Source organism: Stigmatopora argus, chromosome 14, assembly GCF_051989625.1.
Source record: "Stigmatopora argus isolate UIUO_Sarg chromosome 14, RoL_Sarg_1.0, whole genome shotgun sequence".
Lineage (NCBI taxonomy): Eukaryota > Metazoa > Chordata > Actinopteri > Syngnathiformes > Syngnathidae > Stigmatopora > Stigmatopora argus.
Window position 1 is genome coordinate 10,851,700 of NC_135400.1, and position 14,853 is coordinate 10,866,552.

General features: G+C 41.3%; 1 protein-coding gene across 4 annotated transcripts; it reads left to right on the forward strand.

Annotated features, from left to right (window-relative positions):
* The first annotated feature begins 1,910 nt into the window (after positions 1-1,910).
* smarca4a (SWI/SNF related BAF chromatin remodeling complex subunit ATPase 4a) lies at positions 1,911-14,184 on the forward strand. Of its 4 annotated transcripts, none has more exons than XM_077618617.1 (34): positions 1,911-2,020; positions 3,091-3,354; positions 3,700-3,832; positions 4,384-4,830; positions 5,038-5,136; positions 5,310-5,565; positions 5,654-5,780; positions 5,985-6,158; positions 6,321-6,494; positions 6,608-6,775; positions 6,862-6,912; positions 6,995-7,125; positions 7,204-7,267; positions 7,346-7,455; positions 7,748-7,895; positions 7,973-8,136; positions 8,213-8,279; positions 8,374-8,484; positions 8,566-8,808; positions 9,005-9,118; positions 9,233-9,340; positions 9,441-9,527; positions 9,629-9,675; positions 9,768-9,934; positions 10,083-10,246; positions 10,485-10,751; positions 11,632-11,709; positions 11,797-12,015; positions 12,081-12,343; positions 12,409-12,517; positions 12,597-12,698; positions 12,931-13,063; positions 13,146-13,285; positions 13,546-14,184. In XM_077618617.1, the coding sequence occupies exons 2-34, from the start codon at positions 3,133-3,135 to the stop codon at positions 13,576-13,578; spliced, it is 4,920 nt and encodes a 1,639-aa protein (XP_077474743.1). In that variant the 5' UTR covers positions 1,911-2,020; positions 3,091-3,132; the 3' UTR covers positions 13,579-14,184. The 4 variants fall into 4 exon arrangements, with proteins under 4 accessions (XP_077474743.1, XP_077474744.1, XP_077474745.1 ...); XM_077618618.1 differs by having other exon boundaries at positions 12,412-12,517; XM_077618619.1 differs by having other exon boundaries at positions 10,485-10,712.
* Positions 14,185-14,853: the final 669 nt, after the last annotated feature.

Genomic DNA, 14,853 nt, shown 5'->3' on the forward strand with positions numbered 1-14,853 from the left:
GATGTGCAATTGCTATTGTATGTGAATTCATTGTGTGACTGTTATGTTGTTGCTGAGAACTATATAGCACTTCAATACATTTTTGTTAATTTATTTTTTACACATGCTGATGTATATGATTGATTTAATCATTCATTGTGGGAAAATGTATTTTTGTTTTTTTTGTTTGCAATTTAAGATATTGGTGTCTACTAAATCTACATTGAAATGGATGCATGTAATGTGTTCTAAATATTTTACACATCTGAGTATAACACAAACACTGTCTTTCAGTGATCTGCATAATTAACTGATTCTCCTATGCAAGGTGTAAAAGATATATAATACTCACACTGAATGTTTGACCAGCTTTCCTGCATTACTACAACGTACAAAAAAAGAAGAAAACATCTTCTTTAAAAAATGCATGCTTTGCTACAACGCAAAGTGCAAACCAAACAACATTTTAAAATTTTAGAAGAAAGATATTGTGTCGGTACTGTGAAGAAGAAACATCCAGAAAAGTTATATCACCTTAAATTATGTACATGATTTGCTATTGACAACTCATTTGATTTCCGACCTTGAGGAAAAATGCTGAGCAAGAAAGTACTAATTGGGATGAATTAATTTAAAAAAATAATAGTATATCGGGTTGGGTATACTACTTTTCAATTTTACGAGTGTTTATCACAGTTTAGGATTACCTCATGTTGTCATATCATTACATTTAGGGCCTAGAATTTTTTTGTCTACTATATTCACCGTAATTTTAATTAAGAAAAGAAAAAAACAGCAGTCTGTTGTAAACCAAGAACCTCTATGATCCTGTATTTTTACCTCCAGCCACGGTCTCTGGAAATTAAATATATTTTAGAATTCATGTGTGCAATTCTAACATGACAGTCAATAGTGTATATGTAATAGGTATGTGAATTTGTTCCTCCTGTTACATTACAATCGCCTCTGTTTTTGGACCATGTAACATGTAGACTTACGTTAAATTTCCATCTTGTGGATTACACGTGCAAAAAACTGATTAGTGTAAATTTAGCAAATTGGATTTATCCAATGTATATTCTGAAGTCACTGAGGATGTCTATGTTGTTGAAAATAATTTGCAAGTTTTTGACTTTTTATTTATAATCGAAGATGCTGTGTAGCGATTCTGAGTGGAATCACTTTGCATTAAACACAAATGGTTTATGTTGAACGAGGTTGAGTTCATTTTCGTTTTCTGTTTATTATAGCAATATTTTTAATACCACCATGACATAACTGCTGTCTCCTCTTAGAATTGTATGAATGGTATAATGTGATATACATATAAATTACCATAACTCACTCAATCTAAGCAGTAATTCACTCCTCTCTGCTTGAAAAAGCAGTACTCCAATTAGTATTTTTGACAATATAAGAAGGCAACAGTACAGCTATTTATTTTTAAATCCAGGGATTAACATTTATTGAATTCATTGGCTGCCATTGACAGCATAGACATCCAATCCCAGTCCAAATGGATTCAACATCTATCGCCGTCAATGGCACCGAAACATGATCATTCAATGCCATTTCAAACAGTTCTGACGTCTGTAACTATCAATGAATTAATATTGTGGCCTCAATGACCCCAAATGTGATGTTAACCATGGACAGCAGTTTTTTTTATAAGATAAGGTTATTTCTTTAATTATAAGAATTACATCAAATAATCACTCGCCTATAAAAGGTTACGTATGTAATTTCCCTGATGGAAAAAAACAATATTTCACTGGAGGTTTATCCCTGGAAAGAGAATAAAAGTCGAAAAAGTGGCACTACCATTCCCTTTCTATTTATCATTTGTCCCCGTCATGGGACCGACATGGCGGTGCTAGGGGGCGCTGTTGAGTCATCTAGGCTGTTACATTTTACTCATAGGGGAGGGGGGTGCGAGGGGGAAAAAAACGTCTGGGTAGGACGCTCTTTGTTTTCTAGCAGGGAGGAAAACCAAGACTCTTTGAGACCGGCAAGATTTTAAACACCGCAGTTCAGCCTTTGTGTAAGTCCAATTCGATGTTGTTAGTAGATTGAACGAGTTGACTTTCGTGAACGATCACACAGCCACAGATAGGATTGGTGTTTTCCGGTTGTGTTAGGTTTAGGGATAGACGGACTCCACAGTTAACCGGCGGTGGCGCGACTGCGAGCAATGAATGAAAATTATATTTGGGAAATGTGTTGAGAGCGGAGCGGAGGCGAGGGTACGGGAGGCGCATTGGATCAATCAACGAGCGGCGATGGATGCGCCAAACTTTGGCTCGTGGCAACTGTTAGATAAACAGCTCGGACGATTTTCTTTTTCTTTTTAATTGGCCTGAAGAGCATGGCCGGCTAGGCTAACTACGCTAACCCGTTAGCATGTTAGCCCCCGTCATCATATAACCCGTGTTGTTGTATGAGGTTTTTTTGTTTTTGTTTTTATACTACACAATTCGATGTGTAAGTTATGTTTTGCCAAAGGGTTGTTTCATCCGTCTTGACCTGTCGTATTATTTTAAGTTACTGATATATCTAGTTTTGTGGACGAATAGTTTTGAGGACCGACACAAAGTAACGCTAACAATGAAACAAGATAGGCCCAACTGGCGTTAGCTTAGCTGAATATGATGATAATTTTGAGATGGATGTCTGATGTTAATGTTTTGTGTGTTAATGTATAGATTTTGCAGTGTTGCGGTGTTAAAACTGGGTTTTTTATAAGTCGGATCTAACAATAAGTGAAGCACACTGACAATTCACTTGCGCTGAAATCGTATTGAGTTGCTAGAAAAAGATGACTCCCTTGATTTAGTTTTTCGAGATATTTTTAGATGACTCGAATTCTTGGGTTATGTGAATGTATTAATTTGAGGTGTTATATTTAACAAGTATTTTTTTATTTGTCGATTGCTTTTTCAACACTTGAAGTGTAGTGCTGTATGCTATCGTGCGATATTGACCTATTTCTGTATTTTTAGTTTATGGTATTTAATTTTGTTGATGAACCTGACCGCCAATATTAAGAGAATAAAAATATTTTAAATTGATATGCTCATCTGTTATTATTTTTTTGTTTAATTTGATATCTAGGCTTCTTTGTTGCTGTGTCATTTCCCCACTCTCCCCTGAGAGATGTCCACTCCTGACCCCCCAATGGGAGGGACACCTCGACCTGGTCCTTCCCCAGGTCCAGGGCTCTCTCCGGGAGGTATGATGGGCCCAAGTCCTGGTCCTTCCCCTGGTTCAGCCCATAGCATGATGGGGCCAAGTCCAGGACCCCCTGGATCTGGACACCCACACCCTCCACAGGGACCTTCAGGATATCCTCAGGAAAACATGCATCAGATGCATAAAGTACATATGCTTTATTCATTTTTAGTTGCATTTGAGATTATTTTGTTTGTTTCAAATATACCCTCAAAATATAAAAAAATATATCATTTTTCATTTTGAAGGCCATAGTTATTTCACTATCTTCCCAAATTGGCCACCAATTTAAAATCATTGGTGCTTTAAAAAAAATATTGTTTCCATATTTTTTATTGTCAATTTTAATTTGCCCGCTCATAGCTTTATAAGTGGTTTTGAGAATTTTTGTAATGCGTTTACTGGAATAGAGTTCAAAATAAATAATTCAAATGGTGTAAATTGATTTTTTCTTTTGGTCCAGTGTATGATACTTGTGTATCTTTAATCCAGCCAATGGATGCCATGCATGACAAAGGAATGCCTGATGATCCTCGCTACAGTCAAATGAAAGGCATGGGAATGAGACCAGGAGGGCACAGTGGGATGGGGCCTCCTCCAAGCCCCATGGACCAACATTCCCAAGGTATTGTATCACCATGCAACACACAAAGTGTATCTCTGCGTTCAGGTGATTTTTAACTGTCATATGACACTACACTGCAATTATGTTTGAAGGTGTCTTGCTTAGATTGAGAGCTGTCATCAAGTTGATCTTGTAACATGAAGACCACTTTTCTCTCCATGACACATGCTATGAACAAAATAAAATAATCTAAATCACCTTGTGATTTCCATGTACTCATAATTGACAACCCACTTCTCCAGGCAGTTAAAAATTTAAAAAAAAGTTCCTCAAGAACACATCTAGCCGGTTTGTCTTCTTTCGTTGTAAATGTCTCAGCGTGACATTGCGCAAGACGATCAGAAGACCAGTTTATTTTTTTCATGCAACAAATGGGTTGGATGCCATTGCCGTCAAAGGAAGCCGAGTCAAAAATCTGAATTCATATTGAAATGCATATCTAAGTTTGAATATTTAACAAGGAAGACATTTCAAATTAATTGTACAATGAAATTTAATGCAATCCCATAAAATGTTGTAAAGAAATCCAATAAATCCCCTTTTCTCTTTAGGTTACCCCTCTCCATTAGGGGGTTCAGAGCATGCTCCAAGCCCCGTTCCAGCTAATGGTCCCCCGTCCGGCTCCATGATGCCTGGCGGTCCATCTGGCCCAGGGTCAGGCCCAATGGAGGTTACTGGAGATCCAAACCAGGGAATGGGCCAGCCCAATCGTGGGGGTCCTCCGGGTCCAGTTGGACCAGGTGTTGCTGTAGGTGGACCAGGGCCTTCAGCAGGGCCCACAGCTTTCAACCAGAACCAGTTGCACCAACTCAGGGCTCAAATTATGGCCTACAAGATGCTGGCACGCAGTCAGCCCTTACCGGACCACCTGCAGATGGCCGTGCAAGGGAAGAGGCCCATGCCTGGGATGCAGCAACAACCCATGCCTAACATGCCCAATTCTGCAGGACCTGTGGGAGGGCCAGGACCAGCTCAGTCCAATTACAATAGACCTCATGGTGAGCACGGGGGGAAAAAATCTTAAAATGTATATTGTTCACATACTTTTATATAAAGCTTTTGCACATTAGTGTATTTGTTGACAGAACAGCTTTTCTTGGTGTTTAAACATTTAAATGTTTAAATAATTTGGCACAGGTATCTGAACTACCGCCAAATATCCCTTTATTCTAGTATGTAAAATACTATACATCTGCACTTTCTAGGCATGGTTGGTCCCAATATGCCTCCTCCTGGACCGGCAGGTGTTCCCCCAGGCATGCAAGGCCAGCCTGCCAACGGACCTCCTAAATCATGGCCCGAAGGTACTGTTTAGTTCGATTTAACATCACCTACATGGTGGGGCAAAACTGTCAATATGGATAAAACTAACTTTTTGTCTTAAAATGGCTCAACAATTAGGTTAATCGTCTGTTTTCCAGAAGAAAGTATTTGCATGTTCTTTCTTTTTTTTTAACATCTGGGCTTGTGCTTATAGGTCCAATGGTGAATGCTGCTGCACCATCGAATCCTCCCCAGAAGCTCATTCCTCCTCAGCCAACTGGTAGACCCTCTCCCGCTCCTCCCTCTGTGCCACCAGCCGCCTCGCCAGTAATGCCCCCCCAGACACAATCTCCAGGTCAGCCTGCACAGCCCCCTCCAATGATGCTTCACCCAAAACAAAATCGCATAACACCAATCCAAAAACCCAGAGGGCTGGACCCAGTGGAGATCCTCCAGGAGAGGGAATACAGGTGAGAACGTTTGGTCCATGTTAAACAGTGTTTCTATGGTAATTTTTTTCTTTCATCTATTTAAATGGAGTTCTACTTTGTCTTGTAGGTTACAAGCCCGTATTGCTCACCGTATTCAGGAATTGGAGAACCTACCTGGCTCCCTTGCAGGTGACCTACGTACCAAAGCAACCATTGAGCTTAAAGCCCTTAGGCTGCTGAACTTCCAGAGACAGGTATGCGTGCCTGGGTGATAAACAAATTCAATAAAGTCATTTAAAAAAATAATTAAGTGACATTTTCATTCCATTGCTGATTTTGCTGTCATACAATCTAAAAAAAACACAACAATATTATCACAATAATAAAACTCAATTCTTAAAATCGATTCATCTCAGAGTTGTGTTTTGTACTGAAAGTTTTTATTTTTTCTCCCTTAGCTACGGCAAGAGGTGGTGGTCTGCATGCGTCGCGACACTGCTCTAGAAACTGCTCTTAATGCTAAGGCCTACAAGCGCAGCAAGCGCCAGTCTCTACGTGAGGCCCGTATCACAGAAAAGCTCGAAAAACAACAGAAGATTGAACAAGAACGCAAACGTCGACAGAAACACCAGGTATGTAATGCGACTTGATTTTCGTAGGTTATTGTTAATCCATTTAGGGGATGTCAGGGAATATCCTTAATTATTCCCCCACACAAGTACGCAGTCAAAACTTTTTTTTTTCTTCACACTTCTGGTGAAAACTGAGCTTCTGTTCTTGTATACTTTTCATAGGAATACCTCAACAGCATCCTGCAACATGCCAAGGACTTTAAAGAGTACCATCGCTCCATCACAGCAAAGCTCCAGAAGGCTACCAAAGCAATTGCCACCTACCATGCAAACACTGAGCGTGAGCAGAAAAAAGAGAATGAGCGCATTGAAAAAGAGAGAATGCGGAGGCTAATGGTGAGATTGTCTCTGAGGAACATTTTAACTGAAATAACTGGTTATAAAAAGAAATCACGGTGCATTCGGCAATCCCATCACAGTAGGTGTTTTTTTTTCTTTTCTTCCTGCAGGCCGAAGATGAAGAGGGCTACCGTAAACTTATTGACCAGAAAAAAGATAAGCGTCTGGCCTACCTCTTGCAGCAGACCGACGAATACGTGGCCAACCTCACGGAGCTGGTGCGAGCCCACAAAGCTGCACAAGCTCTCAAGGAAAAGAAAAAGAAGAAGAAGAAAAAGGTGACTGACTATCTAGCATAATTTTAAACGTGCACATTTACTATGTTACCGTGCTAATCACTGTTTTGTGGCTTTGATGCTTTCAGAAGCCAGAGGCTGTCGAGGGTGGTGCTGCTGCTCTTGGGCCTGATGGAGAGGTGAGCTAGCATGTTCAAAATCTCTTTTCACAAATAGCTATATGGCATGGTTTAATTGTTTTTCGCCGTTCTCTTCTCCTAGCTGTTGGATGAGACCAGTCAAATGAGTGACCTCCCAGTGAAGGTCATCCATGTCGACAGTGGCAAGATTCTGACGGGGGTTGATGCACCTAAGGCCGGTCAGCTGGAGACTTGGCTTGAAATGAACCCAGGGTTTGTAAAAATACACTGGTTTTCAACTATAGCTGGTCCGAATAAACACCTTTTCATTATTGATTTGCCATATTGCAGGTATGAAGTTGCGCCACGATCGGACAGTGAAGACAGTGGCTCTGAAGAAGAGGAGGACGAGGAGGTATACTATGCTTTTCCTAAGCGGAGCACAAAGGCACATTGTATTCTCTTTAACGTTTTCTCACCATTTTCTGTGAAGGAGGAGGATGAGAAACATCATGCCTCTTCAGCTCAGAACGAGGAGAAAAAGAAAATCCCAGACCCGGACAGCGAAGATGTGTCTGAAGTAGACGTTCGGCACATCATCGAGTAAAATGCCTCTATTACCTTTGGAAACGACTTCCATACACTAGAAGACTAAAATAGATGTCTGAAATGATTGGATGTCAAAAATCAATTAAATCTAAAACATTTCCTTTCCCAAAATATTCACTGAATACTTTTATACGCTCAAGTGCGTCTTGTTGTTTCCCAAACTTGGGTCTTAGTAGCTGTTGAAGAGTTTTATTTTCATTTCTTTCAGATTTAAACTTTACCCAATGTTTTGTTTGTGAGATTTTTTTTTAACCATGTGACTCACATTCTTTTTATATACCTCCAGGCATGCAAAGCAGGATGTGGATGATGAGTACGGAAGCGCATCTTTCAACCGAGGACTTCAGTCCTATTACGCTGTGGCTCATGCTGTCACTGAGAAAGTGGACCGGCAATCTACACTGTTAATCAACGGTCAGCTCAAACAATACCAGGTAAGCAGTCATTCTTTCTACTTCCATTAAAAATAACACTGAAGAATCACCCTAAGCATTTAAACTTTCAAATGTAGATCAAAGGGCTAGAGTGGCTGGTGTCACTTTACAATAACAACTTAAATGGCATCCTGGCTGATGAAATGGGTCTGGGAAAAACTATCCAGACCATTGCCCTGATCACCTACCTCATGGAACTCAAGCGCATCAACGGGCCTTTCCTCATCATTGTGCCGCTCTCGTGAGTCCAGAAATTCACGTTTTTAATCAGTGCAAGTCAATCACAGCCTAATATAAACTTCTATATTGCCTCATAGAACTCTGTCAAACTGGGTGTATGAGTTTGATAAGTGGGCACCATCTGTTGTAAAGATCTCCTACAAGGTCAGTTTTCAGTGCTGCATTTATGACAAAAAACTACCACTTATTCTAGTTGGTGTGATTTTTTTTGGTTTATTTATTGATTTTTATCCTCTAGGGCTCTCCAATTGCTCGTCGTGCTTTTGTTCCCATCCTGCGCAGTGGCAAATTTAATGTGCTGCTCACGACATACGAGTACATCATCAAAGATAAACAGGTTTTAGCCAAGGTACGTATCTGCTGTCAAGCCCAAACCACAAGTTTAGAATCCTTGATTGTTTTTTTACATAGCTGTAATATCCTCCCAAAGCTTCGGTGGAAGTATATGATTGTGGACGAGGGACATCGTATGAAGAATCACCATTGTAAGCTGACCCAGGTGTTGAACACGCACTACCTGGCCCCACGGCGGGTGCTGCTCACCGGAACTCCCCTGCAGAACAAACTCCCTGAGCTCTGGGCCTTGCTCAATTTCCTCCTGCCCACCATTTTCAAGAGCTGCAGCACCTTTGAACAATGGTTCAATGCCCCATTTGCCATGACTGGAGAGAAAGTGAGCATTAGTAAAATTGTGGGGGTTTGCAAATAATGGTGGAGCTCAACATTATATAAAGTACACAGAATACATTGCTTCGAAATCAATATGTAGTTGGTTGAAATAATGATTTTGCTTCTCACTTGCCGATAAAGTGCAATACAACTACTCACTGTTTACTATCTCGCTTCCCTATAATTGCCCCTCCCTCAAGGTTGATCTCAATGAAGAAGAGACCATTCTCATCATTCGACGTCTTCATAAGGTGCTTCGGCCTTTCTTACTACGCCGACTCAAGAAGGAGGTTGAGGCTCAGCTTCCAGAGAAGGTTTGGCTCCTTGGAAATAATGATCATGGCTGTAAAATAAACCAAAGAAACTCACAGATTGATAAATACTTACAGATAATATCCTTATTTAACTCTGCCTTTTCTGTCTTCTAGGTGGAGTATGTGATCAAATGTGATATGTCGGCACTTCAGAGAGTGTTGTACAGACACATGCAAGCGAAGGGAGTCTTGCTCACAGATGGTTCAGAGAAAGATAAGAAGGTAAAACCAATTGGCACGCAGTGAGTTAAATGAGTGCCCTATAAAGTGTTAGATAAACATGAAGTCAATTTTGAGCTCTATGTACCTTGTTTTTCTCCAGGGTAAAGGTGGCACTAAGACACTAATGAACACGATCATGCAGCTGAGGAAGATTTGCAATCACCCCTACATGTTTCAACATATTGAGGTACATATTTTTGATTGAAATTAGGTGGCTGATAAAGAATAATTTACAGGTAGATGGATGTGAAGAAGGAAGATGAAACTTTATTTGATATGTTCTTTTAGGAGTCTTTCTCTGAACATCTGGGTCATTCTGGAGGAATAGTAACTGGGTATGTATAGCTCAAACATGGATCACACTGAACGCAAAAATATGTACTGTACTGTCATTTTGGGCTCGTTCTCATCATTTTCATCTGTGCAGCGCCGACTTGTATCGTTCCTCTGGGAAATTTGAGCTGTTGGATCGTATTTTGCCCAAGTTGAGGGCCACCAACCACAAAGTGCTGCTTTTCTGTCAAATGACTACTCTTATGACCATCATGGAAGACTACTTTGCCTACCGCAACTTCAAATACTTACGTCTTGATGGTGAGAGTTTTAATGAATTTAGGTAAAAGGGGGGAGAAACCGCCTTGATATCAAGCCAGACCCTGGTTCACCCCAATCACACCGTGCAGCTACAACCATAAAATAAGAAAATTCAATTTGATAAGGCTAGGGGCTGTCTTTCTTGTAGGAACCACAAAGGCAGAGGATAGAGGGATGTTGTTGAAAACTTTCAATGACCCAGCTTCCGAGTACTTTGTATTTTTGCTCAGCACTCGAGCAGGAGGCTTGGGTCTGAACCTGCAATCTGCTGACACCGTTGTGATCTATGACAGTGATTGGAACCCACATCAGGTAATGTACACGCAGATTTGGTTGCCATGAACAAACCAAATTTTTTTTTACCTTTCTTATACATGAGCGACTTAAAAATTGGGGGAATGACTGTAGTGCCTCTTTTACGAATATAGTGGGGGAAAACATTGATCTTGAAAACCTTATAATTCCATTTTTTTTAATTGAATTGAATGCTAACATGAAATATTCTGTCTATTGCGTTCATTAATCATGTTATTTGTATTCCATTCAACAGGACCTGCAAGCTCAGGACAGAGCCCACCGTATCGGTCAGCAGAATGAGGTGCGTGTGCTTCGCCTCTGTACCGTCAACAGCGTGGAGGAGAAGATTCTGGCAGCAGCCAAATACAAGCTGAATGTGGACCAAAAAGTCATCCAGGCGGGCATGTTCGACCAAAAGTCATCGGGCTGTGAGCGACGAGCCTTCTTACAGGCCATTCTGGAGCACGAGGAACAGGACGAGGTCGGGTCTCGTGGCGGCTGCCGCACCAGGGGGACGTGGGTGGGTGTGATCCAGACACGTTGCACACCCACCCACATCTGCCTGTGCGCACCACCCACATATTCATTTTTCTTCTTCCCTCTATTTGTTTTCCTCTTTTCTCAGGATTGCATCTCTCCAGACTATACCTTTCCTCTTTCTAATTTCAGCCTCCACAAATTTAATATAATAGTTGTTCTTCTACACTTCTTTTTTTCCCTCTTTCTGCTGTCCTTGTTTGACTTTTGCATGTCTTTTTTTTAGAATTTTAGATAATACACAGCTAGACTATACGTTTAGCTTAAAAATGTATGAATTTCATTATTCACCCAAAAATTTGATTTTGAACCAAAAGTCAAAGAAAGCTCAAAAGGTTGAACCCTTGGGCTCTCATTAAATCCAGGTACCATTGACGTATTAGACTCCCAATTCATTTTGACTGGAAATGGCAAATCACTGAATCGTTTGATCTCTGCGAGGCCAAATTGATTGAATGTCTAAATCTGTCCATGGCACCCAAGGAATTCATTTATGAAATATCATTTAACCCATTTGAACAACAGGATGGTTATTGATGCCTTTACTTAGTTTCAGTGTTGTTAATGGTAACATGCTAAAGTTATCCCCTCCTTCAATGGCAGCCAATGACTTCATTACAAGCTAAAAGTGCTCCTTCACAGCTTGCTGTTGCAGATACCGCCACACAAGCTTAGAGCGCTCTTGTCTTTGGTGTCAAGGTGGAATAAACCATAAATCGCATATGATGGAAACTATCATTTAAACTAACGTACCATTTATAATTGAGAAAATGCAAAATCTCTAAATGGGAGGTACAGCCAAGGGTACTCCAAACATTGTGTTTGTTTCTTTGTCTCAAGCCCACTGTCTGATCTCTCTGCAGGAGGAGGATGAAGTTCCTGATGATGAGACAGTCAATCAGATGATTGCCAGAAGTGAAGAGGAGTTTGAGCAGTTCATGGTTAATGTCACCTCGCATTTGCTAAGAAAATAGCTTTCCATTTAATAATCAGTGATCACTAAGTGTCAGTGTTGCTGGAATTTTCAGCGCATGGACCTCGATCGACGTCGCGAGGATGCCCGCAACCCCAAGAGAAAACCTCGTCTCATGGAGGAGGATGATCTTCCCAGTTGGATTTTAAAAGATGATGCTGAGGTTGAGAGGCTTACCTGTGAAGAAGAAGAGGAGAAGATGTTTGGCCGAGGATCCCGCCAGCGTAAGGAGGTGGACTACAGCGACTCCCTCACAGAGAAACAGTGGTTGAAGGTACAAATCTACATTTCTTTCAAACACCTCCGTCCTATGTTGTTAACTCTTGAATTTTTTCAAAGGCAATAGAGGAGGGTAATCTGGAAGACATTGAGGAGGAAGTGCGACACAAAAAGACAACTAGAAAACGCAAGCGGGATCGTGACCATGACGGGGGCCCCGCTACACCAAGCTCCAGCGGCGGACGAGGACGCGACAAGGACGAGGAAGTGAAGAAAGCAAAGAAACGTGGTCGTCCACCTGCTGAAAAACTCTCTCCTAACCCTGCTTCCCTCACCAAGAAGATGAAGAAGATAGTTGACGCTGTTATCAAATACAAGGACGGGTGAGACTACTCAATGAGAACAAGTGCTTTAGCGTGAGTTGATTTCCCTCATGTCATTGGCTCAGTAGCAATGGACGACAACTTAGTGAGGTCTTCATCCAACTGCCCTCCCGCAAGGAGCTGCCAGAGTACTATGAGCTCATTCGCAAACCAGTAGACTTCAGAAAGATCAAGGTATAAATGATTTGTTTTTGATTCTCTTTTTTTTTCTTCCCCATGTTAATCCATAAATGACACACACTTCATTTAACAGGAAAGGATCCGCAGCCACAAGTATCGCAGCTTGAATGACCTCGAAAAGGATGTCATGCAGCTCTGCCAGAATGCTCAGACTTTCAACCTCGAGGGATCTCTGGTTGGTGTCAAGATTTTTAAAGATGTGATGTCTGCACATGCACACGCCAGATCTTTTTTTAAATGACAAAAAACAATCTCCCATCAATTCTGTTACAAAATTACACAGGTAGTGTAAACATGTAGTGAAATTCATTGTTCTTCGTCATCAATACCTGAAATCATAATTCAGTCATGTCACAACATATTTTAAATCCATAGCTTTCTGTTGACTATATTCCCATTACCATTAGATCTACGAAGACTCCATCGTTCTTCAGTCTGTCTTTACCAGCGTGAGGCAGAAGATTGAGAAGGAGGAGGACAGTGAAGGAGAAGACAGCGAAGAAGAGGAGGAAGAGCTGGATGAAGGTTCCGAGTCTGAATGTGAGTTTTCGTGATGCTGTGGTTTATTCAAGGTCATGTTTGCAAATGTTAAGAGGAAATTACAAGTTAGTTTTCCTCCCAGCCCGTTCTGTGAAGGTTAAGATTAAACTTAGCCGGAAAGAAAAAGGGGAGCGAAGTGGAAAAGGACAGCGACGGAGGGGACGCGGCGTCCGGGCTAAACCTGTCGTGAGCGACGACGACAGCGAGGATGAACAGGAAGAGGTGAGAAATTTCTTTATAATACTGCAACAAGAACACTCATATGTTGGCTGAGATAGGCTCCAGCACCCCCCACGACCCTTGTGAGGATAACGGTACAGAAAATGAATTAACTCAGTGGCTGCCATTCGCCCCTTCCCAGTAAAAATTATTTGAACTTCTAGCGCCGTCAGAAATACAAAAGCATGGAAGCCACTGGTGTTTGAAATGGATTTTGCCTTTTATTAGGCTCTTAAGTTTTATTTTTTTAATTGTTTTTCCAGGAACATTCGGTGAGCGGCAGTGATGAGGACTGAATCTGAACCACTCCTAAAAATGGACCAATGGCCTACTAAGCTACTTGACTATTTTCTTTCTTTAGCTTCAGCAGGGAGATGTTCAGTTGAAGACCTAGTTTTACCTACATCTGATTTTAGTGAGACTTGTATGCTCAGTAAAGTGTATCACCAATTGAAAAGCAAAAAAATAAGTACATTCAAACGTATGATTTAAGCTATCCACCTCCATATTTAAACATGATCGGTAGTCTTTCCTTGCCTTTTTTCTCCTGAAATGGAAGCTTGACGCCTGACTTTTTGACTGATCGAGCGGTCAAATAGATTGATTGATTTATGTTTTTTCTAAATTAGTTTTCTCACCCTTTTCAGAAGTGAACCAACAGACACTGTGTTATCTTGAATCCCCTTTTGAATGCATGTCGTGCGTCTGTGGAAATGCACCTGGATGTGTCTTGTTGTGTAATTTAAGGCTACAAGCGGGAACATGGTACGGCCCACCCGCAGCCCCTCCCTCTCAGGTTGTGTATGTAAACAGGGAGGGAGGGACGGGACCATTTTCTCCTGTCGGTGTCACTGGATTCCAAAAGTACAATAAAGGCATCTCGTAATAAATTTTTCATCTCATTTTCTGAACTTCTTAAACTCATTAAGGTCGCGGGGGGTGCTGGAGCCTATCCCAGCTGACACCCTGGATTGGTGGCCAGCCGATTGCAGGTCACAAAGAAACAGACAACCATGCACACTCACACCCATACCTAGGGGCAATGTAGTGTCCAATCAGCCTCCCATGCATGTTTTTGAAATGTGGGAGGAAACTGGAGTACCTGGAAGAAACCCACGCAGGACCGGGGAGTACATGCAAACTTCACACAGGTGGACTGACCTGGATTTGAACCCAGGACTCCAGAGCTGTGAGGCTGACGCGCTAACCACTTGCACCAACGGGCCGCCCCCGTAATAAATGTGCCCTGAGTATTTATTTTTTAAAACCAGTAGATGGCGTGTACTGACCACTGTGTACTCAATTTTTTTTTACTTATCTCATGTTTGCTTTGCAGGCCGCTGTCTTCACAGTTAATTATTATTTGACAGCACCAGAACCATTTTGCATTATTTCACAAGATAAACAGTGCAAGACAAAACCCAGGATGAATGTCCTTGATGCTAATACAAAAGATACTTTCTCAAAGTGTTTAACTCATTGCCTAACGTTAATGGTGATAGATGTCCAATCCATTTGAACTGGGAGGGCTGTCAGCCTTATTACTTCAAAATTGTACTCACAAATTCATT